General features: G+C 40.8%; 2 protein-coding genes across 11 annotated transcripts in view; one reads left to right on the plus strand and one right to left on the minus strand.

The window, feature by feature from the left end:
* Positions 1–16,866, plus strand: part of TOP2B (DNA topoisomerase II beta) — a 43,700-nt gene extending 26,834 nt beyond the window's left edge. For 2 of the 5 annotated variants that reach the window (XM_081164268.1, XM_081164272.1), the window contains 13 exons: positions 791–986; positions 1,102–1,193; positions 2,065–2,220; positions 2,513–2,596; positions 3,294–3,495; positions 4,531–4,695; positions 5,492–5,653; positions 8,604–8,817; positions 9,848–9,927; positions 10,754–10,864; positions 13,064–13,189; positions 14,959–15,059; positions 16,375–16,866. In XM_081164268.1, coding sequence (XP_081020394.1) covers positions 791–986; positions 1,102–1,193; positions 2,065–2,220; positions 2,513–2,596; positions 3,294–3,495; positions 4,531–4,695; positions 5,492–5,653; positions 8,604–8,817; positions 9,848–9,927; positions 10,754–10,864; positions 13,064–13,189; positions 14,959–15,059; positions 16,375–16,536 — 1,851 coding nt within the window. In that variant the 3' untranslated portion in view covers positions 16,537–16,866. The remainder of the gene's footprint in view (positions 1–790; positions 987–1,101; positions 1,194–2,064; positions 2,221–2,512; positions 2,597–3,293; positions 3,496–4,530; positions 4,696–5,491; positions 5,654–8,603; positions 8,818–9,847; positions 9,928–10,753; positions 10,865–13,063; positions 13,190–14,958; positions 15,060–16,374) is intronic. The other 3 variants (XM_081164271.1, XM_081164270.1, XM_081164269.1) reach the window with 3 other exon arrangements.
* A 54-nt stretch (positions 16,867–16,920) lies between these two features.
* RARB (retinoic acid receptor beta) overlaps positions 16,921–25,699 on the minus strand; it is a 338,077-nt gene continuing 329,298 nt past the window's right edge. For all 6 annotated transcript variants that reach the window (XM_081164729.1, XM_081164730.1, XM_081164728.1 and 3 more), the window contains 3 exons: positions 23,033–23,237; positions 21,252–21,410; positions 16,921–18,364 (listed from right to left, as the gene is read on the minus strand). In XM_081164729.1, the coding sequence (XP_081020855.1) occupies positions 18,168–18,364; positions 21,252–21,410; positions 23,033–23,237 (561 nt within the window). In that variant the 3' untranslated portion in view covers positions 16,921–18,167. The remainder of the gene's footprint in view (positions 18,365–21,251; positions 21,411–23,032; positions 23,238–25,699) is intronic.

Below are 25,699 nucleotides of genomic sequence, written 5' to 3' on the forward strand. Positions count from 1 at the left end.
AGTGGTGCCTCGCAAGACGAAAAGAATCCGTTCTGTGATTCTCTTCGTCTAGCGGTTTTTTCGTCTTGCGAAGCAAGCCCATTGAAGGATTAGCGGATTAGCGCTATTAGTGGCTTTTAGCGGCTTATCTGCTGATCGGATCAGCTGATAAGTAGCTTAGCGGCTTAGAAAAAGGGGGGAAGGAAAAAAAACCAGCATGAACTCGCAAGACATTGTCGTCTTGCGAAGCAAGCCCATAGGAAATTCGTTTTGCGAAGCACCTCCAAAACGGAAAACTCTTTCGTCTAGTTTTCGTCTTGCGGGGCACCACTGTACTTTAATTTGACAAAAATTAAAAATTCATATATACTTGGCATAAAGTCTGTTAAATGCCCAGAAAAACTATCAGTACCAGCTTAGTTAAAATTTATTTCAAATAATTAAAATAGAATCTGAATTGAGAATTCTTTAAAGGCTTGCTGTACTACCTTCACATATCTTGTACGTACTTAACTATATGCAGTGTTGAAATAATCAAACATTGGCTGGGAAGGGAAGACCTTCCAGGGTTAGAGACTGAAAGAAGAAAGGAAAGCTCCCAGGTGAGAATTGGGATAGTTCACAACTTTTCGTGTTAGGCAAGGGTTAAGAGTTACTTTTGAGAGAGGACCCTGAGTTTTCATTTCTCTTTCTCTCTCTGTTTTTGTTTTTATTTAGATTAGTTTCTTTTATTATATTACAAAAAAAGCTTTAATAAAACCTTATTTTTTAAAAAAGAAAGAAAGAAAACAAACATTTTATATTTGTGCAGGTGCTATTTGATCACATGGGGTGTCTGAAGAAGTATGAAACTGTGCAAGATATTCTGAAGGAATTCTTTGACTTACGATTAAACTACTACAGCTTGCGCAAGGAGTGGCTTGTAGGGATGTTGGGGGCAGAATCCACCAAGCTTAACAATCAGGCTCGCTTTATTCTAGAGAAAATACAAGGGAAAATTACCATAGGTAAGAAACAAGTGAAATTTAAAGTGCATTATGAAATTGATAAAGATGTAAGTGAAGGAAAATAGAAACATACCATTTTTAAAAATTGTAATTTGTTTTCTTTTGTTTCAAATAGAGAATAAATCAAAGAGAGATTTGATTCAAATGTTAGTCCAGAGAGGCTATGAATCTGACCCGGTGAAAGCCTGGAAAGAAGCACAAGAAAAGGTAAACTATTTAGGTGATGAGCAATTCCCTCTAATAGATTTTTTAAGGAAAATATTAATCTTCAGTCTTTCCTTCTGTATGAGAGGATGTTTATGATTGCAGCTTAAATTAGTCCCAAATTATGAGTAGTTAACTAATTTATAACAATGCAAGCTGTACATACAGCTTTGGCTGGATGTTTATTATCTTAGAGAAATTAGGTTGTTGACTTTGGTCTTTGCCACATAGCTGTTTGCTATTTCTGTACAGCTCCATAAACTATTTCCTGGATTACATGTCCCATCATCCCTGGCCATTGACCATGATGGCTGGGGAAAATGAGAGATGTAGTATGACTACAGCCGGAGATTATCCTATCAGTACCTCAAGCTGAGTGGCAGAACTCCTTCTCCCAATGAAAATGCTCTGGCAAAGAAATAAGCAGTTTCCAAAGATGAATGAGATGTCTGTAGAAAATCATGTAAATAATTCTCTTCTGATTATGCCACACTCTGCCTCCATCTGCCACAATTACATGAGTAACTCTGCCCCTAAAACAGGGGCATTGTGTAACTCGCAGGCCACAGTAATTTTAAGACATTTCAAGTTAGTTTGTTTGAGAACCCACTGCTGTATTGCAGAGAGATTTGTGTGTTTCTAGCTGCACATTATAGCAGCTTTGGAACTTTGTGTCCTGGATACTATGCTATGATTTTTTCCTCATTTTATTTATTTATTTTGCTCCTACCAGGATTCCTTGAGCTTCCCCTCTGTAGATCACCAGTATTGTAGAAATTTAACCTAAATAAAATACAAAGTCTTTAAGTATACCCCTTTGTAGCCGTAGGATATATGAATAGCAGCATAACTATTATTATTATTATTATTCTAGGCAGCAGAAGAGGAAGAAATGCAGAACCTCAATGATGACAGTTCCGACTCTTCCGGATCTACCTCAGGCCCAGATTTCAACTACATCCTAAATATGTCTTTGTGGTGTCTTACTAAAGAGAAAGTAGAAGAAATCATTAAGCAGCGGGACACAAAAGTAGGTATCTTTCAGAGTTCCTGACCGGAAAGTACTTCCTAGTCTGATGTATGTGCAGCTGCGATCTAAATTCTAAAATTTTTTCCCCCAAACCCAAACTTGTGTCTCAGAATTTGCTCATTGGTTTCACCATTACAATGCTATTGATATGTATAAAAGGTACTATGTACAGATCTTTGCATGAAGATTACTGTATAGTCGCTGTCCTAGTTTTGTTTCATTAACATTTGCTTATCTTGGATGTTCAGAATATGTTTGTTCAAAAATCCTTTCTGTATTTGTCACCTTGAAGGGAAAGGATCTCGCTGACCTCAAGAGAAAATCTCCTTCAGACCTTTGGAAAGAAGATTTAGCAGCCTTTGTAGAAGAGCTTGATGTATGTACAGCATCAAGGATTAATGTTTCAATTTCAGTTTGTCAACATAGTTTTTGTTTCAGCAAGTAGTCTAGCAAAACTGTTGTTTTTTTAATATATCAAAGTCTGTTGGCAGAAGAGGTGAAATGAGGATCTGTGTAATTTTACACTTCAGAGCTATGTTCTCAGACACATATTTGCTGCAAGTATTACTGTGGCAGAAAACCCAGAATCCAGGGGGGTTCACCAGTCTGTAGGTTTTGCATTTGAGTTCAGCATGTTTAGCTTTGAGTGTCTATAGTTGTTTACTTATTGCCCAGTTTTCCAACATACTCGTTTCGTAACGTGGTCTACCCATGTTTCTTGGCAAAGACATTACATGCATAATACTTCTCTTTTAAAAGCTTTGACTGGTTTTCAAATTGAAGACATGGGAGGAATTACATAGATCTCCGCAAACACTGACAAATAATAATAATAATCTTTCATCTGCTTTACATAAGGCTTCGTCCAAAATTACTCAGATGTATAACTCAAACATTCTTTAGGATTAGTAGCTAGTATTGCCTGTCTTGGATGACATAATGCAGTTATAGCATTATTTTAACCTCTTTTTTGTACTCTCTTTTTTTTTAAGCAGACATAGATTTTCTGTATGTAGTAGTAATAGTTCCTCTTTGGAGATGTTTATATTTTTTTTATTTGTGTTTATTTTTAGAAAGTAGAAGCACAGGAAAGAGAAGATGTCCTGTCTGGCATGACAGCAAAACCTATTAAAGGCAAAGTTGGTAAGCCCAAGATGAAGAAACTTCACCTAGAAGAGACGATGCCATCGCCATTTGGTAGGAGAATAGTTCCACAGATTACATCTGCTATGAAAGCTGATGCCAGTAAGAAACTGCTAAAAAAGAAGAAGGCAAGTCAAAACACCTTGTTCCTGATTCTTCTATATTATTGATTTTTTGTACAATTTGTACCCTGCTTTTTATATCAAACAAACTCAAGGCAGCTTAAATTACAGAAATGCTAAATAAACACATACATTTAAAACACTAACGACAGTAAATGTAATATGATTTAAAAGCATTGGTAAAACAAAAGTCAATTAAGAGGAAATAACTTTAAATGCCCATAGTGCCTGTCTTCAGTGCCCATCTAGAAGTGGACAACTTAGCAACTAAGGAGCCAGACATCCCTGTCAAGGGGAGCTGTTCCAAATTTTGGGCACTACAACCAACAACACCCTATGTCTCACGTTGGTCCATTCACACATTGGCTAAAGGGGACACAGAGAAAAGGTCTTGAAGACTGAATTAAGTGACTTGGACAGGTTCATAGGGCTTGATAAAGCCCTAAATGGCCTGGTATCAGGGTATAAAGATCAAACCAGAACTTTGCCAATCTGTTTCTGGAATCCATTCAATCGCTGAAGCTGTTAGATGATTAACATAAAATGATCCGGCCTGGTTACCTCAGGCAAAACACGGGCAGCTGCCTTGTCCAATTGAAGTTTGCAGACTTCAAGGGCAGCCCTGTGGAATGTGCACTACAGTAATCCAACCTGGAAGTGTCTGGACTGAGTGTGAATGACTAAGGGTTCCCCCCACCCCCCAGATTGAGAGCCTCATTCTCATCTGGGCAACCTTTGGGAGGGCATAGGCAAAAGTGAGAGAAACAACAATAGGCTAGTTTTTACACACACACACACACCTCCATCTGGGCAACCAAGATGCATTATCAGGTTGAAGGACCTTCCAGCCAGGCAGAAATGTTCAGAGAGAGTAAGACTGGTGAAGGTTGTGACCTGGGGGGGGGGGGAGTCCTAAGGACCAGATAGAGAGCCCTGCAGGAATTGAAGTTCCTAGAAGCACTCTGAAATATTGTATCAGCTCAGCAAACATTATTACACCCAGCCATTACATTGACCTAATTAGTTTGGTTAAATTTCCAGGGAGAACTGGATACTCTAGCAATAAAACTGGAATTTGATGAAGAGTTTGGTGGCATACCAGTCGAAGGTGCTGGTGAAGATTCGCTGAATACCTCTGTCCCAGTGGCTAGCCCCGTGGCCAGCCCCGTGGCCAAAACACCTAAGCCCAAGAGAGAGAAGAAGGAACCCGGTAAGTAAACAGAGAGTGACTTTGGATGTCACAAAGAAGCATCGCTAGCTGAATTCATGTATATCAGAAGGAAAGCTCATGTGGATAAATTGAGTGGGGTCTAGATTCACAGTGCCTTGTTCCAAGAAGCACCATCAGCCAAATACTCAGTGTGCAGAAGTGCTCTGTAATGCCCGAAGCAATAGCACATAGATATGCTGCAGATATAGATATAGACATATATATATGACTGTTTTTTTTAAAAAAGGAACTACACATCTCGGTGTGCACTACTTTCTGGATACCCAGAGTTTTCCTCTCTTCATGGCTGCCAAAGACTTTGGGTATAAGAAGCAGCTCTGTATTTTGGCAGTTCTCTGAAAGAACTTGAACAAGCACATGGTTTAGATTGGTTGGAACTATGTGCTCAAGTCAAAGGGACCCATGTTAAGTGGCCTCCATGGTTCTCAGGGAAGCATTGATACTGATTAGTGTGGCTTATTTGTTGCCCTGCCTTTTGGTTAATAGACTCAGGAAAGGTGTGAATTGGCCAGGTGTTTTGCCAAATGCAATAGTTATTTTGGATTCAGTGAAGAGCAGAGGGGACAAGTAGATACCTTAGTATTTTATATGACATGATTTTCAAAACTGGCATCCCCACCTGCATCTTGTATTTGGAGTGCTTAATGAGGTAATGTGTTTCAACATAATTAACCTGGAAATGAAAATTCTTTAATGCGGGTTATTTAAAAAACTGTGTAGGGAGTACGTATAATAAAAGATTCTTTACTGTTCTGAGAATTAAATTTTATTCTAGGCCCTAGGGTGAGAAGAACACCGTCTTCCGCCCCAAAGTCCAGTGCGAAGAAAGTGAAGAAACGGAACCCGTGGTCAGATGATGAATCTAAATCTGAAAGTGACTTGGAGGAAAACGAACCTGTGATTATTCCAAGAGACTCATTACTTAGAAGAGCCGCAGGTAATAATGGAAATGTGTTTTTCAGTTTATGTGCAGAATGCAATGAGAGCCTTCTAGAGCTATTTAGCTAAAGGGGGGGGGCACTGCTCCTTTCAAGGGATACTTGTCCACTGTACCTGCTTGTGTGCACAGGGTTTCCACTGAATATACCTTAATAAAGGCTCACCATAATTTTCTTCTTGAAATGTACGGTATTGCACAACAGATGATTCTGTTTGGGCATCATGCAAACCGTGGGGTATGAGCCGCAGCCTTAGGTTTGACTCTCCTCCCTCTCAAAAGCCAGCTTCATGAACCATGGTTTCAAACAAACCACAGCTAAAATCAACCACAGTTTATTGGGTGGTTGACAGAAGTAAAAGCTCCCAAATTCATCTTCGCAGCTTATGCTCCAGGAGAAAAGTGTGCAAGCCTCAAGCTTGCTGTGGTGTATTATTTCTATGATTACCTGTGGTTTATCACAACATCAAAGTGTACCTTATATTTTGCATAGCTTTGGTCTCAGGATACAAACTACGGACTTTTAGAAACAGATGTTTAAATGTAGGTGACCCACTGAATGATTAATTGGAGAAAATTAGCTGGGGAATTCAAGCCAAACATGCAGAAACAAGTTTTTTCCCCCTGGGAAACATGCTTTCACTGGCAGGATTAAGAGAAAATAGGTGTGATGCAAGCTGGTTAAAACCTCAATGCCAAGGACCAAAGCGAATATCACTTATCCCATAGAGACAATTATTTTTGATAATAAATGCTCAGTGGGCAAGATACTGACACTTCCTCATCCTGGTACTTGGCAAGGCTATGATTTTGAGTGAATCTTATTACCTCCCTAGTTATAAGTGTGGACACACATATATGTATATACAGAATCCCTAATTTTATTTATATGCTGCCATAGTTAAAATGATGCTTAAGGCGGCTTACAACATGAGAAAAATACATAATTCAAAGCATAACAAAGCATAACAAAAGTGGTCATAAACAATAAATAAAACATCAAAAAGCACACAAACAAATTGAACAATTTCCACATAAATCATAAGATCTAAAATGAAGATGCAAAAAATATAAATAACAGCAACAAACCACCCCCACCTCTGCAACACCCCAGTCTAAGAGTCTGTTCAGCAGCAACTTGCTTTTGTAGGTGGAGTCAGCCGCACCCTCCCAGCCAGGTGGGAAAATGCCTGCAAGGCAGGGAGCAGGTCTTCCAGGACTCACAGCCAATGCAGGGTGTGAGTGTGTGTGTGCTCTTAAGCTTGATTTTCAAGATGGCTTACAATTTGATTAAATTGCAGAAGCAACTCACTCAGAAAAGTGTCAAAACCCAAAAGAAAGCAAGAGCAGAAAACAAAACAGTCATCAACCGCATTAAATTACATTTAAAACCACTAACGGAAAATTTACTCATGGGATTCAAAACCCCACCAAAAGCCTTTATAGATTACAGTGGTTTTAACCAGTGTCTAAAAACAGAAGTGGTTTTTCAGGGGGCCATTATGGAGGTGCTTTCTTGCCACCAGGTGCAACAAAATGAATGGCAAGTTGTTGTTGTTGTTGTTGTTGTTGTTGTTCTTCTTCTTCTTCTTCTTCTTCTTCTTCTTCTTCTTCTTCTTCTTCTTCTTCCTCTTCCTCTTCCTCTTCCTCTTCCTCTTCTTCTTCTTCTTCTTCTTCTTCTTCGTACCCTGCCCATCTGGCTGGGTGGCTTCCAACAAAGATTAAAAATACATTAAAACACCGGTCATTAAAAACTTCCCTAAACAGGGCTGCCTTCAGCACAAAACTACTTATTGTTTGTCTGAGTTTTATTTTTCTTCACATGTGTTTTGGTGCCCTGGGCAGAAAATGCCTAGCTCACCGTGGCGACTAGCAAAACCCGTTTTAAAGAGGCAAATCACATTTTATTAACCCAAATATCAAGCTTATTGAAGGTGGAAGTGATTTGACCATTAATCAAGTAGGGAGTGGTCTCTGTCCCTTTATTGTAAATAGGCCTAGACGGAAACCTGATTGGATAGTCAGAAAATCATCTCACTGGCAATTGGCCAGCAGTTAAAGCACACCATTGGTTTAGAGCGCTGTCCAGAGCAGTTGAAGCAACACCCAGCTAGATCAATTAACCCAAAGGAATAAAGAAGACAAATAAGCCAATGCTAGGAAAGGAAGCACCAGAAACAGAAGTAATGCACCACCCTCAAGCCCTCGACCCCTTACAGTCCTTTGCAAACTGATGCAACAATTATGAAATATTACTATTTCATTTTATATACCGCCATTTATCAAAAGATCTCAGGGTGTTGTACATTAGAAACACATTACAAAACATCCATGATAAAAACAGTAAAAAGCATATTGACGGATGGCCTAATAGTAAAATAATAATAATAACAGTTCCGTCCCCTCCCCCCTTTCACAGGCCATAGATTATTTAATAGGTCTTGGTAAAGAGGAATGTTTTTGTCTGGTGTCTGAAGACATGTGGTGATGGCGCCAGGGGAACCTCTCTGGGGAGACCATTTCCCAATCTGGGAGCATAGAGAAGGGCCTCAGATGACAAGCGCAGGGTCTGGGTCAGTTTGTATGGGGAGAGACGGTCCTTTTTGTCAAGATGGATGACACAGTTCCATCAAGGAATGTTTGCTTAGTTTTGTATGTGCGTTTACCAGAGAGCTTTCTGGTAGCTTTCCTTTAGAGGAGATTGCAGTGTAGTTCATTTCTTTGTTGTTTACAGATCATTAGTGTCTCCCCATGGATGGGCTGCTAGTCTTTATCCCTTATGGGAAAAGTTACTTGTTCATCTTTCTCTAAGCTGCCATACCCTCCACGTTTGTCATTTTCTTAAGGTATGCACGGTATCTTGCATCATACACTTTAGGGTTGACATTTCCTAGAATGTGCAATGTAGAAATTAACAAATAAATATTGATGCCATTATCTGTCTTCACAGCTGAAAGGCCAAAGTACACCTTTGATTTCTCAGAAGAGGAAGATGATGGTGAGGGTGAGGGTGACGAAGATGCTAACAATAATAATGATCTAGATGAACTGAAAATAAAAACATCTCCCATCATCAATGACAGAGAAGATGAATTTGAGCCCTCGGATGGTCTAGAAAAGGATGAATATGACTTCTCCCCAGTCAAATCGAAACCTTCTCCAGAGTAAGTTCAGTAACTTCAAGAAAGTGTGTCTGACAAATATGCGAGAACAAATCTACCTGTTTGAAGAAGTGGCCAGTCCTCCCTGGTGTGTTTACCTTAGCCTTATTGTTCTTTAAAATGTGAAGATACATGCCATTGAGGCACTCTTTGATAAAAATCCTTAGACCAGGCACAAACCATCTAGGTGCTGTTCAGATGTTCTAGTCTACAACCTCCATCAACCCCACTCACCATGGCCAGTGATCACAGATTATGGGAGTTGTAGTCCACAACATGTGGATGGCCCACTTTGCCTTAAAAATTTGGATTCTCATCTGTACCTATTAATATGAGTTTTCTGTGGAATAGCCCAGTATTGCATTATTAATACCCAACAGCCAACTACTGTGGCTTGTCAGGTGCTTGACAACTCCTGTCCCCATTTAGGCATGTCTTAAAAAAGGTGTGCCTTGGATTTGGATGAATCCCAAATGCCATCTCTCTCATGGCTGCAATTTTCAGGCCAGCTGCCCCCCAAATGGTAGGAGAGATTAAGTGATTCACGCCCCAGAACTGTTACCATTGCTCTTGAGAAAAAACAACAACTGTAGCTATCCTATCTTGCTAATTTTAGCAAGATTCAAGCCATCAGAAAGAGAGAAACCTTGCCTGCAAATTTAATATAATTCTGGCCAAAAATAAAAAAGGATTCTTTATTTGGTTGTAATGATGGGGGAACGGGAAGAGAGAGAGAGAGAATATTCAGGTGTGTACAGCACCCAAGTCTTTGGATCTAGTTTGGTTTTCCCATTACTGAATGGGGTGGGCAGGGGTTGGGTAACTTCAGGCCCCAAGCTGAATCAGACAGCGCTTATGAATTGGCGCAAGTCAAGTTGGACTCTTTATGAAGTGGTGAATCAGGGTCCATGATTGGTGACCTGCCTTGGGCTTATGTGTTTGCAAATTGTGAAGAGCTTCTGCCCTTGTGAAAGTAACTAATGGTTTCAAGTGCATGGTGCAGCAGATACTTAAGTTTTCATTTTTACAACAGGAAGGTTTCCCCAGAGAAGACCAATCAAGACTTCGGCAACCTCTTCACCTTTCCTTCTTATTCCCGGAAAGCCAATATTGGTAGGTATATATGTATGTATGTTAATATAGTATTTCTGATATATCTACGAAGATAGCAATGTGCTTGGAATATATGAATTCCTTAGATCTGCCTCAAATTGCATACCTCAAGGAGCGATCATTTTCCAGTCAGGCAGTCAGCCGACAAGATTTCAAAACTTTGAATTGTACGAGCATGAAGGAAGCAAAAGATGTTTAGTATGCAATGTGCTAGTCTTGTTCCCAAAAAGCTTAGAAGCTGTCTGAAAAAGCTCTGCCACTGTGCTCATGCCAGATGCCAACCCCCTCACAGAACCCATGTCCCGGAAAATGGTAGGTCTGCCCTGTTGCGGTCCATCTCTGAGATGTGACAAGCTGTAAAAGGGTTGCTAGATTATAAGAAGACCAGGACAGTGGTGTATGAAGTACACAATGCTTCAGCTTGTTCTGTGAACCGCCCTGAAACCTCTGGGATATTGGGTGGTATATAAATTCAATAAATAATAATAATAAATAACTTGCACTGGTTTCTCAAGGGGTGGGCAAATCGGTGTGCAATCTAGTGCTGAGCAAGCCAACCACTTCTCCCCATTAAGTACCCACCCATTATCTGCCACTGTGGGGGTCAGGAAGGAGTCACCCGTACAAAGGCACAAACTGTGTCATCTTAGAATTAAGTGAATGCTGGTAAGCTTGAATGGGAGGTAGCATATTTCAAACATTAAGATCTTATGTGTGTGGGGGGGGGGTAAAGTTTAATTTTAATGTGAGGAAGTAGAAAGCGTTCCTATATTTAGCCTAACTGTGAAAAGGGTGATGACACGACATGTTAAAACCTTTTATTTAGATACATCCAAGTTTGACAGTGATGACGAAGATTCAACACCAGTCTTCTCCTCCTCTTTTACTCAGAAACAGACAGAGAAATCTCCAAGTAAAGTGGTAGTTGCTAAAAAAGGCAAGTATTTGGATTTGCTGGTTAGCTTGCTCATTTGAAATATGCTCTATTGTGTTGCAGCAAAAGAAGTAGTAGCATTAACTAGAGCCAAATTAATATCATGTCAACCCATGACCTGAATACTACAGTCATACCTTGGGTTGAAGTAGCTTCGGGATAAGTATTTTCGGGTTGTGCGCTGCGGTGACCCGGAAGTAACGGACCGTGTTACTTCCAGGTTTCGCCGCTCGCACATGTGCAGATGGTAAAAATGACAGCACGCACATGCATGGAAGCGGCAAATCATGACACACGCGGATGCGGGTTGTGTTTGATTCTGGATGTGAATGGGGCTCCGGAACGATCCCGTTCGCATCCAGAGGTACCACTGTATTCTTTAAGCATTAGTGCCAAAGCCTTTTAGTTCCATAATCCACCTCTAAATATATATTCTTTTTGGAGGGATACCTTTGGTCCACTTAGCTTCAAACTGTCTACCCTGACTGGTAATGGCTGTCTACTGTCTCAAGCCGAGGGTCTTCCCCTGTTTTGCTACCCTTCAGACTGCAGGTGGCAGAGACTAAATAGACAGGGGTCAGCAAACTTTTTCAGCAGGGGCCAGTCCACTGTCTCTCAGACCTTGTGGGGGACCGGACTATATTTTGAAGGGAAAAAATGAACCAATTCCTATGCCCCACAAATAACCCAGACATACATTTGAAATAAAAGGATGCATTCTACTCATGTAAAAACACGCTGATTACCGGACCGTCCGTGGGCCGAATTTAGAAGGCCAGATCTGGCCCCCGGGCCTTAGTTTGCCTATCAATGGAATAGGATTTTCTGGCTGCCAAGTCCTTTAATGTTCATAGTATTATTAATTAAATTTGTTAATACTTTTTTTAGTAGACAGCTAAGAAAACACATACCTTTCAGTCTGGGAAAAAAAATCACCAAGGTATTTAAAACTGCTTAGTAGAGATATCCATGATTTCACTTCTTTGGATATAGCAAGTTTTTCTTCTTACTTCCTTTCTGGAGAATGAGTGAAATGCAGTTCCAGCATGAAAGGATAACTGTCTGCTAGCTACATTTATGGACTATGAACCTTCACCCTATGAAAGTACAGCAGTTGCACGTGGAAAGAGTCACATATATTGCCTCCGCAAAGCCCTGCTTCACTGTTACCTTCTCCCACTTCAGTCTAAACTAAGATTATGGGAAACTGAAAGACTGAAGCAAGATATGGGAGTCAGACGCCCACTGCCTATTCTATGTAATCTTTGCCTGTGCTAAGAGGAAGAGAAAGACGATCAAGGAGAAACTTGTCTACATATTTTCTTGTTGTTGTTGTTAATATTAGCACAATTCTTCCGTAGTGCCCTAATATTTTTTTAAAAAGATAAAACCATAGTATCACAGAGGGGTAATGCTAATCATCACAAAATACACAACAAAACCCCAGGCACTCAAATTAACGTATAACGTACATTATAATGTATATGACTAAAAGGATAGTCTATATTACCAGAAGGGTATTGCATCCCATTTCTGAATTTCACTAATATTTCCTATAATAAATCAAGCATACCTACATCTGTTTTCCAAAATTCATCTACATATGAGTTGTGTAAAAAAAAAAATCTAATCTGGAATTTAGTTTTCAACACACAATATAACACTTCAAGAAGCACTGCAATTACTCTTCTGTATATATTAAAATCAGGAGCAGAAAATACTGATGTACAGTCAATTGCTAATAGGGGCAGAGTTATATGTTGCTCAGATTTGGAAAGAACAGTTGCAGAAGATATGGGACTGAACTGACGTTATCAGGAAAGAATATCAAATGATCATCAAGACAGATCCATAAAAAGATGGGCATTTTTATTAACTTTTGGAATATTCCAGATAACATAGTCCTGTGTAATTCTTTCCCACCCACATGATTTTGCATCCCATCTTCTTAAACAAAGTCGGATTTCTAATCCTTTCCTCCTTGTCGAACAATGCAAGTAAGTTTGTGGGTGGCTGGGACTGCAATGAACACAAAGGGTATCTGAACCCACACATGCAGAAAATCACAAGTCATTCTTGAGCCTTTAAAAGTGAAAAAGAAAGCGTAGGGAAGAAACAGAGCATTTCTATGTAGAGGCTCTGCGTACTTGTAGGGAGAATCTGTTGTACTCATGGTAATGTAGTATTTCTTAATATAATTAGCAGCAAAACTGCCGGCGGATGTGCCCTCTAAACCGAAAAGACCTCCTAAGCCCAAGAAGATGGAAATAATAAACTCTGATTCAGAACCTGAATTTGGCATCCCAAAGAAGGCTGCAACTCCCAAAGGTAACAGTTTGGACGTTGCCAATTTTCACTTGATGCAGCAATGCGAGTGTAGGGAAGAACAATTCTTTTTTTCTTCATCTCGGAATGAAGATCGTTTAATTGGAATGAAGCAGGGGTGGAGTGCAAATCAGCTGCTGCGCTTCTTTCCCGTTTTGGCTGTTAATACGTGAAAGGGAAACTGACCTTTTAGCAAGATGTACATTATCTGGCTGTGGATGCAGGTCACACATACGTATCATGCCCTTGTGGAGGCTTGCATTTCTTCTTCACACTGGCAGTGAAAAGAGAGGATGCACGAAGCTGCTTTGAGGATGGGACGGAATATACTCAGGGTGTGGAATCAGATTCAGGGCTTATGATAGCCTAGCTGGAGAGTCACATTCACACAAACTGTTATGTAGTATCACAAACTCGTAAAGGTAAAGGGACCCCTGACCATTAAGTCCAGTCGTGGCCAACTCTGGGGTTGTGGCGCTCATCTTGCTTTATTGGCCGAGGGAGCCGGCATACAGCTTCCGGGTCATGTGGCCAGCATGACTAAGCTGCTTCTGGCAAACCAGAGCAGCGCACGGAAACGCCGTTTACTTTCCTGCCGGAGCGGTACCTATTTATCTACTTGCACTTTGACATGCTTTCGAACTGCTAGGTTGGCAGGAGCAGGGACCGAGCAACGGGCGCTCACCCCGTTGCGGGGATTCAAACCGCCGACCTTCCAATCGGCAAGCCCAAGAGGCTCAGTGGTTTAACCCACAGCGCCACCCACCTCCCAGATCTTAAATCTTGTGCTCAACTGTTGTCGCCGAGAGAACAAAAATACACTTTAAAGAGAAAGTATTTTTTAAAATGGAAGAGTTTGTGAACTGCAAGGCACACTGTGCTGTTACTATTAACTTTATAGTGGACACAATGCCTTTCTTTCTGTGAATGCAGCTGTGGCCGTAGCCCTTACTGAGCATGAAAGCCCATGAAGTTATGCTAAAGCTAGAGTGAGGAACCTTTGTTTCCAGATGTTGCTGAACTACAACTCCCATCAGACCTAGCAAACATGGATAGCGGCTAGGGATGATGGGTGTTGTAGTTCACCAACATCTGGCACCTGAAAGGTTCCCAACTCTTGTGCTAAGGGGTGAATTGTAATAATTAAATCAGTCCACAAATGGTGAATAAACATTTAACAATGGCAAGTGTTTTTTGATGAAAAGGTAGCATGTCCTGGCTCTTACAATAGTAATTGTAATTTTAATCAGTCAGCAAAAAGAAAGGGAAGTTTCATGTAACTATTGGTTGTCTTAGCAATCAAAGGATTACTTCTTCCGCAGTTCTTTAGTCCCAAAAATGAGACTCCTGTGAAATGAAATAGAATTTGAGTTCCATAATTAATGTCTTGTTTGATGATGATAGAAGATACTGAGCTGCTAAATTGGTAGCATTAGCTTTCATTTTGCACTAGTACAAAGGTCTGGGTTGTGGAAATTTGGGTCTGACGTTTCTGGAAGAGGCAAAAGAATGTGCTGCATTTCTTTTGATGCTCGGGTATGGGGCATGTATTGGGAAGTTTTTTTAAATACCTTTATTATTATAGAGAAATTTCAGTTCTAATGTGTTTTATTAATACACATAAACAAATTCCTGTAGAGAATCATAGGTCAAAAATTTTTGTTTGATTCAATCTATTCTACTAAAACTGTCAAATAACTTTGAGATAATCCAGTTTGCTATTCTGAAACATATAAATAACTTATGCATATATATTTTCTTTAATATTTTAGTAGGAAAAGGCAGAGGAGCAAAGAAAAGGAAAGCATCTGGTTCTGAAAATGAAGGTGAATATAACCCAGGGAAGAAAACACCCAAGTCTACGCCAAGCAAGGTAAATTCAGCACCTACAAGTTATTCTGACTTGTATTATTTCTATTCCAACAACCTAAACATTCTCTTCCTGGAGAATACAATAGTCAGTTTGAAGGTCAATAATAATAATTTAAAATTTCTGCCGGCAAACACCAACACATGAATACAAAACATTTAAAAACAATTACAAACCCTAACAGCTAATAACCTTAAGGTTTCCAGGGACAGTATCTTTCAGCCATCAAATTCCTGAGTCAACAGGAATGTTTAAAGTTCTTCCTAAACATTACTAAAGAGAAAGACAGATGCAGGGAGGGCAATTCCACAAATGGGGAACTATCACTGAGAACACCCTTTCATGGATCAGTGCCGACATTGTCACCCTCAACAGGGTCTCCCTCTGCCGGTTGTAGAGCTGGAGATATGGGATGTGCTCTTAGGTGCTTGTGTCCCAAGCGGTTTATGACTTCATATGCTAGTACTAACACCTTGAATTGGGCCTGGTAGCTCACTGGCAGACAATGCAACACTCTCAGAAGTGGAGACACGTGTGTCTCATCAAGCTGCTCCATTTACCAGCCTAGCGGACATATTCTTGAAATACCTACATTGGCTCCCAGTAGATTTCCGAGCACAATTCAAAGTGTTGGTGCTGACCTTTAAAGCCCTAAACGGCCTGGCCCAGTATACTTGAAGGAGCGTCTCCACCCCCATCGTTCAGCCCAGACACTGAGGTCCAGCTCTGAGGGCCTTCTGGCGGTTCCCTCACTGCAAGAAGTGAGGTTACAGGGAGCCAGGCAGAGGGCCTTCTCGGTGGTGGCACCTGCCCTGTGGAAGGCCCTCCCATCAGATGTCAAGGAAATAAACAACTATCTGACTTTTAGAAGACATCTGAAGGCAGCCCTGTTTAGGGAAGTTTTTAATGACTGATGTTTTAATATATTTTTAATCTCTTGTTGGGGAAACCCAGCCAGATGGGCGGGATATGTAATAAATTATTATTATTATTATTATTCTGCAGTAGCTGCAACATGTGGTTTTCGAGATAATGTCTATGTAGAGTCCATTACAGTAGTCCAGGCAGGAGCATGGACAACTAGGCCAGACTATTGCAGTGCAGGAATTGCTGTAGCTGGCAAACCGAGCTAAGTCACAGAAACTGCTTTGAGAAACCAGGAGTACTCCTAGACTACAAGCACATGTATGTTGAAGATTTTGGTTGCTTAAGCAGGGATTTTAGATAACAGTTAAAGTATCAAATCAGTGTTAAAAGAACACTTCACGTGTGGTCGTCACTAACTGTAAAAAAATAAATAAAAATCCTTATCAAACAGAAACCGAAGAAAGCCTCCTTTGATCAGGACTCAGATGTAGACATCTTCCCCTCAGAGTTTGCCTCTGAAGCAGCCTCCAGGCCGCGGACTGGACGGGCGAGAAAAGAAGTGAAATATTTTGCAGAGTCTGATGAAGATGACGATTTTGCGATGTTTAATTAAGTGCCCAAAGAGCACACAAACTTCCAACAAATATCTTATGTTGTCCTTTTGTCCCTTTTTGTCGCAGACTTTTTGTACATTTGACTTATTTTATGTGATGATGTAATTGATGGTTTTTTCTTATTGTGCGTAGGCATTTTAACATTTTGTTCTTACACCGACAGTTTTATGCTCTTTTTTACTCATTGAAATGTCATGTATTTGTCTGACCGGCTTGTAGAAATGTTCTAGGGAGCTGTGCAAAAGCACACATTTTAACTGTCATGGTTGCAAACTGCAAACCTGCTTTTTGAAATGAAGTTTAAACATTAAAAAAATATATAAAAACCATTTCCTTGCGTTTGGGGGTTTGGACTAAAAAGACACTGCTTTTGACCACAGGTATAAAATAAATATATTTTATTCTTTGCCAGGAGATTCCATGGAAAAAGGTAAACAGTATATGAACATAGAAAGCATTGTTAAACAATCTCAATGTACAAACAGAGCCAGTGAAAGTACATCACAGACTTGCTAGAATATATAAAAAAAATTCACTAGTGCTTTAAAATGAAACCTAAGAAACTGACACTTAAAAATTGTAACCACGCTACCACATTTTCCACTCTCTTTTATGGTGATTAACAAAGTCAAAGAGGCAGATTCTCATCTCTGCTTTTGGGTATTCTAGTGACAGCCCCTTGTTACCAGAGAGGAGGACTTTGGGGGGGGACGACAGTTTCTCCATATTTGTTTTCACTAGTGTCACCAATTCAGAGGTAGTGAGTATGCCTGGTCATTATTAGCCCACAAATTTCCCCCTAACAGCTTGTGAACAAGAAAACAAAACAAAAAAAACATTAACACTGGAAAGTGTTTCTGCCTTGAAGGCTATAACTGAAGTTAAAAATTTAGTATTTATTTTTAAATGCAGAGAAGTCAGCCAAGTAACAAACCCCCTTGTAAATTTTAAAGTGACATTAACAGTAAAACAAATTACATCCAAATAACTGGTCTGGCAGTTACATGTATACAGAAGTTCCTTCTGGTAGTGCAGTGAATTTCTTTGTCTCCTTTTACTGGGAAAGAAAGAAATACAAACCGAGGCCATTAAAAAAAAGAGCAAAGACAAGTTTTCATCCTAACTAAATTAGAATGTCTCTCTTAGAACTTTTTTTCACCTGGACATGTAAGCAGTCCATTTCGTAAGCATGATGTCTGGGTCATTTCATGTAAGCAAGAGAAAAGGAAAGCACCAAACATCCAGTCGAGAAAGTACAGGCCCATATATTTTGTTTATGTACAAAGTCATCAGAAATGGGTAAAAACCATAATTTTAACCTCTTGTTTGAGATCTGTCTTGTCACTGTACAATCTTGGATTTCCAGCAGAAACAATTGAAGCTTAACTAGTTTATTATTTCATGAACTAGTTCATTTAGCATTTCAAAAGTTTATGGTTTCAAGTTAAGCTGCAAGGCATCTGTTTGGGTATGTGTGTGTACATATAATACGGGTACACATGAAAAGTTCTTGGTCCTTGTTGGGTTTTAGTGTGTTTATATATAAAGTCCAGAAAATGAGCAGCAGCAAAGACTATTCTTGCGTCTCATCCCTGTCTATGAAATGTTAGGAATGTCGCTGGAGAACGTCTTATTGCACCAGTGGGGATTGACTCACGCTGCTGTTGTCCACGGAACTTGGGGAGATACTAGGACTGTGCTCTGCTGTGGTCCCGGTTGAGCTTGGGGTCAGTGGTTCGTGTCCTTCTGAGTTTTCCAACATTTCTTGGATGAGAGGCGGCATGGAGCCAGGGATTTCCATTTTCAGTGTAATAACACGTTCAGCACCTTTTAAAAAAGACGAAAAACAAGATTTAAATTTATCAAGTCAGGTTTCTTTAAAGTAAAAGGCACAGCTTTCAGGGGTCAGGAAACCCAGAGACTAGGATTAGCCTCTCTTTCAGGCGGAAGAGAGGCTTGCGAGCGCCAGGAGCCAGTTCTGTGTATGCACAAGAAAATGCTCAGAAGCAACGTTTGCCCAGGTAGAAGCACCTGCTTCATGTTCAAAGCAGCTGAAGAACACATCCTTTTCATGCCATAATAGACTATACTAAGAGTGGAGTCACAGGTCACTTACTTCAGGGGTCACTTTAAAAACAAAAAGCTCTTACTTGTCAGGGGAACCCATAATTTGTAATCATCAGCAACATAGAGCAGCAGGCTACTGTAGGCCTCTGCTGCTTTGGATGCCCAAATATTTTTTATCATGCTACATGACTTATTCAGCTTACCAATGCCAGGTTATTATAGCTGTGCAATCTTTGACCGATTCTTGTGAATGGTTCCCTCCCCCATTAAATATATCAATACATTGGCAATTATAACCAATCTGCTACTATAAAGGGGTGCAAGTTTAAAATACTTAAGCTCTCATCACCACTGCCTAATTTTTGCATTTTATTCCCATTCAACTACCCCCTTAGAATTTTCACCTTTAAATATCTGCCAACTAAGATTTCACTTTGTGCGTCTGATGAATCAGGTTTGAGTCCATGACAGTGTCGAGCCAAAATAAATTTGTTAGTCCACTGCAGCAACAACAAAGAGTCTAGGTTAAGACTTAAACGTTTAACCAAAGATGCAGAAGCACAATAATACTTGGCTGACTGCATGGACAGGTTACAAAGGAACACAGGGCTGCTTCAAGTGGTAATCATACAGTAAGTAGTCCTAGTATTCCACCCTAAATGTGTTAAAAGCCATAGGTGCAAATAGAGATGTGAAGGCCTGGGAAAAAACCAGTCCCTCACTCCCTGTTTTTCCCCAAAGCCATTCCCCCCCCCCCAGAAAAATGGGGGGGGGGAGTGTGTGTGGAATATTCAAATGATATCAAACTTTTTTTCAATTTTTACGGAAAACCCCTGCAAAAAACCTGTCCCCCCCTTTTTCCAGGCCTTCCCATCCCTAGACAGTGCAAAGCAATTGCTCCTATTTTTCTCCATGCACTTCTCTGCATGGAAGATGTGAGCAACAGCTATAGAATGGCAGGAAGGAAAGTCAAAACTCATTCAATTTATCTCCGATTTCTGTATCTTCAATGCTTCAGGACAAACAGTAGTGGAGAGTACTGGAGGAGGCTGAAAGATCAATTATTTGCCAGAAATCAAATAACCACCCCCAACTTCCTCTTATAAATTGGTTTACTAACAAAACTAATGAATCAGTAGGCTGCTTTTAATCAATTCTGCCTAACGTGAAAGTGGAATTATAGTGTCATAGAGAGAGTGAAAAAAGCCTCTCTGTGCAATTGGTGGGTTATGTTTTCACATATGTCTCAGCAGGTTCCAAAGCCGAAACATAACTGGAAACATTTACAAGTAAGCGAAGACCTTTAAACACGTTACCATTTTCAATTTGATAAGCATGTGAGGACACCAAGTTCAGAGGGAATAATTTCTAACCACAACCTTATGAAAAGTTAGAGTTGTCTATACTAATTGACAAACACTGTTGGGTTGTGGCTATAATGCATTGATAAATGGGAGGGCTGCTCACATGATGCTAAGCAAAACGGGAAAATTGGTTAAGTCGTAATGGCAAAATAATTATTATTGGTGATTAACATATACGGATTTTTGGGAAGTGGTGAATACTGCAATTTAGCAGAAGGGATGTTTCATCATGGACATAATGAATTTGGATATAACCATGCTGTCTAGAGACTGTCTGTCCTTATATACAAGGTTATCTGAGTTTATACACTTAAGGCATCTCCAAGGAACTGCTGCGGAAGGAGGAAAACTCCAAAGAAAGGAGGGCGTAACACTGCGGACACATTAAACAGCCATGATCTCTTTGGTGAATAAACTATGTTGCGTTTATTTCTCTGACATTTAGGCACTCAAGGCAGCTTTCATATCAAAGGGGGCCCATTTCTTGTAAGACCAGAGAGGAACAGGCAGGGTTTGCCTGGAAAACAAACACACACACAGGCAGCTGCCAGGTGTTAGGAATTCATTCCCCTGCAATAAAGTATTATAATATAAAATGACTGTTAGAAATTCATGGAAAACTTTCTTAGCTTAATACAGTGCTAAATATATATATATACTGCTAGCCTTTATGCTCTCTGTAATAATTCGGTATAATAAACCATTGTAGCCTCTATCAAATAGGATGATTGCATGAGTATACACAGTTCAACAGCACAGGGCCCACAAAAGTCAAAGGACAACTATGAATGAATGGATTTTAGAAACTTTGTAGATCTGCTTCCTTGATCCCACGCATCAGAGCTTTGTTGCCAGGAAAATGTGTCAATCAGTCATGCACCGCTTCTGGTCCACATAAATATGTGCTGAACTGTGAGTTTATTTAGCTGCACTTTGGCAAATCAGGGCATGACTGCAGTGAAAAAAATAATCAGAAATAGTGGTGCACTAGAATCACTTGGAAGGTTTTCTTCAAGAAGGTGCTTCTACATTTAGAGGGGCTGTTCTTGGGGATAGGTATGCGTGTGCATAGTGCTGGGGTTTGCGTACGCCCCTCTGCACTGAAAGCAGCCATGGGTCAAGCCCATCACCGCTCGAACGGCATGGCAAATCAAGTTCGTCCATGGTTTGGTCACATGACTCAATAGCTGGGCACAGGACTCTAGATAAATTCCATCTGGGGATCAGAACATAAATGTTTCCCTACCAAGCAAGAGTCATTATTCCATAGGAATCTAGCTTACCTTTTGCACTGATACTGCGTAGATCTGTGATTTTCATTAAGATCTTTGGAAACATATGAGGCTTGTTGGGTCTTCTTTTTCTGATGTATATTTTGAGAGCCTCCAACAATGGCTCCTGCAGTTCATCTACCTTAGCTGGTTCTTCGAGGTCCTGGCGGTCTGGAAAAAACACACAAATATTACAAGCGGTGAAAAACAGCAAACAGCAAAACTTTAGTGTCGGCATTCAAATTAACATGACCAAATTCTGCCTGTTGCAAATCCTTTGCTTTCCATGGCCCAGTTCCAAACTAGCATGATGACACTTCTGGACTTTTCCTGAGCAAACTGGCAATCTATTTAACAAGTCTGGAAAAACAGTTCCTGTTCCTCTCTAAGGCTCTAAGCAAAGACAATTGCACTGCCATAACTAACTATATATTTGTGTTTACTTACGAGACCAATAATAAGGTATAACTTTACTCATTTTGAATTTGTAAAATGAAATCCAACTCAAAAAGTTTTATTTTTCTATGGGATACTTTTTGGCCATTTCATCACTTAATCGGAGCACAATGCTATTACCCCTGTGTGCCAGTAGGTGTCAGCACAACACTGAGTTAACTAAGAGCCATTGAGTTAAAAATAAATAAATCTGAGGCATGTCACTAGTGCTTCCTGTTTAATACATTTGCCTCCAGATTTTGCCTAAAAGAACCTGTGAGGTGAATTGGACTGTCCTGTTTAGATGAAACATCTGTAAGAGTCTCGAGCGATTAAAAAATACAGGATTTGTGAAAAATTTTGTGGTTCACTCAACCCTACAATGGTTTATCTGTAATGTACATAGGATTTGATGCTGAGACACTGCTGCATAGATATTTGCACGTGATATCTATACATTAGGAACAGCTTCAAAATCCCTTGGCAGAGGTGTAGTCCAGAAATGGAAGATTGAAAGAAAAGTTCAAACGTCTGCCTTCTCAGCAGCCCCAAATCCAGGGAAGGGGCTATTTAAAAAATAATAATATTTATTTATACTTATACATCATACAAGCATAAAATAAAATGAACAAATCATACAAAAACGGAATAAAATACAAAAACAAAATTACAAGGATGTAAACATAACATAAACTGCAATCAAAAATATAATGCATTATATTCTCCTAAAAAAGGGAAAAGAACGAAAAATAATACCAAAAAAGAAGAAGAAAAAGAGGGGGGAGTGACTTCCAACTAGTTCCATGTTAGAATATTTCTTCAAAACTTTAATCATTACAGGTAATCCGTGATATGAGGAAGAAAGATCCACATGGAGTTCATAGGGGAGGGGTGATTTCATCCCTTTTTCTGCAGCCTGTTTTGTCATGACTGCAGCTGAGACAGCAGGGCAATTTCTGACTACGTCGGCTCCCATTTTGTCATATGGTCTGCATTCTCATTTGTCCTGGTGATACACCATGACACCATATGGTGCCATTCCCCCCTCCCCACACCACTATTTCCTCTCAAAAAGCCGTGTTCTTCAGCCTTGGGTCCCCAGATGTTGGACTACAACACCCATCATCCAAGCCAGGTTAGCCAATGGTCAGGGATGATGGAAGTTGTGGTGTAGCGACATCTGGGGCCCAAGGTTGAAGAACACTGACCTAGGCAAGTTCAGTAGAAACGTCTCATTGGAAACAACTTTTCATTTCCATGAATTCTAGTAAACCCTGAAGATACTAGCACTTGTCGAACCCAACTTCTTCTCTGTCCTGTGCTCATTCCAGCATATCAAATGACAAAGCAAGACATACCGCCACAGATTAAGCAGATGGCACTGAGCAGGCCAGTTTCCGTGTCGTCCATTTCCAAGGGCAGGAGCTGATTGGCAAATGTGAACACAAGATCCGTTAAGGGACCAAATCCAGCGTTATGCATCTGAGTTCGGTTCAGTGTAAGGCCGTCGGAAAACGTCATCGTGTCTTGTTCGGGCGTGTATCTTGTGCAAATTCTAAGGATCTGGGGGTCGGGGAAAGAAAAGTCATTTTGTTTATGGACATTGCAATTATGGAATTTATAGAGTCCAGGTGTCTGGATGTGTTCTTCAAAGGCAGATGAATGTCCCAGTCATTGGGAAAGGACCACATCAGGTTATGGCCTTCTTGAGAACTCTACAATTACAGGACCAGAGAAGGAACAACCACTGGGAGGAGCATAGGAAGAAGGAAAGCCATGGTACACCTCCATCAGCACCACTAGATGCCTTTGTCTGCCCCAGCTGCAACAAAACATGTCTCTCCCGTATCAGTCTCTACAGATACAGCAGGCATTGTAACTCCCAACAGTTTGACTTCAACCCCAAAGGCACACTCCTCTGTTGTCTCCTGAGACAGACGGATGCCAACCCAATCTAGCTGAAGTTCAGTGCTTCCTACATCCCTGATGCTTAAGTGCAGTGTGTGCAGCCAAGCCTACACATGCTTAGGTGAGACTCAGTGAGTTCAACAGGAGCTGCTAAGAAAGCGAAGCTTGAACAGAACCTGCAGCCCAATGGGGACTTAGGAGGGCTTAATCTTGGGTAGATTGTGTCCTGCATTCACCCTGCACACGGGTTTGGTTTCTGCTGTTTTCTCAGATCCCCTTTGACCCATGGGTCCTTATTAACAGCAACTTTTAGAAAGAAGAAGAACATAAAGGACTGAGAATTGCCAGTGGGAAGGATAAGCATTTGCAGTCTTAAGTCCCTATCAAGAAAAGTAACTGAGGAATACTAACACCACCACCTCCATTTCTCATGCCCAAGGAAAGTTTCTTAGCCGTGGGCGAGAGGAAGGTGGTAACAGCAGCTCCTAGGACTGGGGCAAGCATGGGCTGCCGAGCTATTCAAGCAACAGGGGTTTCCTTTCCCAAGAACCCACCTCAAATGTCCACACCACTCTTATCACACGATTTGTGTCGCATGATGATGGGTTCTTCCAGCTTCGCATGCAGGAAGAAGCCAACTGGATCTATCCCCTCACTCTTCTCTCTCTCCCCAGGAGAACAGGAGAAACAGTGGCTCATGCTATGCCAACAGATTTGAGAAATAAAGTGGCACATCCCAGACTTTTGACAGACGAATTCAGAGTTTGGTGGGAGGAGGCCAACTCTGCTCTCTCTCTCTCTCTCTCTGATTTGTATTTATTATGTTTATTTATAAATGGATGCCCTGCCTTATCCACATGAAAGAACGTCTTTGCGCTCTGAAAAACGATAGAATTTGCTACTACAGGATAGAGGGATGGCTATCGACATGGATTACTTTAAAAGAGGATTAGAGAAATCCATGGGCTTCATAAGGCTTTCAGTGGTTACTAGCTTTGATGACTACATCCTCTCTCCATGTCTCTGAGTACAGAACAGAATGCCAGACTAGACAGGCCTTCGAAGCCAGAAGAGCTCTTCCAATTCTCTAGTCTATTTTCTTAAATGTACGAAATCTAACTATGACAACTTCCTCTTCCACCCTGCTACCCTGCCCACAATAAGATATACTGGTAGGGTATGAACCCTGTGCTGTGGCTCCTTTGGCAGTATTCTTGGTTCAGCCCTACGCCGGTTTTCAAGAGATGTGGCCAAAGGAAAGAACCAGGGTTGTAGGATCTTCCTTTCCCCCTCAAGAGTCTCGCCAAGAAATAAAACAGCACATCTGAGCAGGTTTTCTTCAGAGAGGAGGAAAAACAATGGGCAGCGTGAGTGAAAGGGACCCTTCCCACAGTCGCCGAGAGCGGCTGACATTCAGGGAAGCTGAGCTGCCTCTCAGTGCTACTTGGGAGAAGAATGTGGTCTCTTTGGGTTACATATAATACTGCCAGTGACAAATGCGGCAGCATATTCCGATGCAAGGCCCTTTCTCTTATTTCACGCTCTCTGTAGCCGTTGACCATAATCTGGTTTTATCAAGCGGGGCAAACAGGAGGGTTTCATGAGAAATTATTTATGAATGGCAGGAGCATGGGAAACACAACGCCAGAGAAACACACCCCACAATCCTCGCTGATGAGGGCGAGATACAGTTTAGAAACTTCCCACTCTCTGTTTCTCACGTTAAAACACACACAGACACAAGCTCAACTTGATGATGAGCAGGCCGAGGTTGCAACTACATTCCCTGTTCTGCAAACGGTTCTCCACCAGGGCTGATTTGGGGTGCCAGCAGCTGTGCTTCCTTTCAAGGTGCCACAGCAAGCAAAGGACATGTGTGTGGCGATCACACAGGGTCCCCGGATCCCTATTGATCCCTGTTCCACCACTGTGCTCACTTCCCCACTGCCACCAACCCGTTACTCTCGGGTACACACTGAGTCCAGACAGTTATTAAAATTGAACCAAATAAACAATTTTATTTTATAAGCGTTAACAAGTTTATGGTTTCTCAGATAAAATTCTTGTCCGTTTCTTAACTTTAGTTTCTTTACCGGCCTATACCTTCCTAATACCTT

Source organism: Podarcis bocagei, assembly GCF_964188305.1.
Source record: "Podarcis bocagei genome assembly, chromosome: 12".
NCBI classification, from domain to species: domain Eukaryota; kingdom Metazoa; phylum Chordata; class Lepidosauria; order Squamata; family Lacertidae; genus Podarcis; species Podarcis bocagei.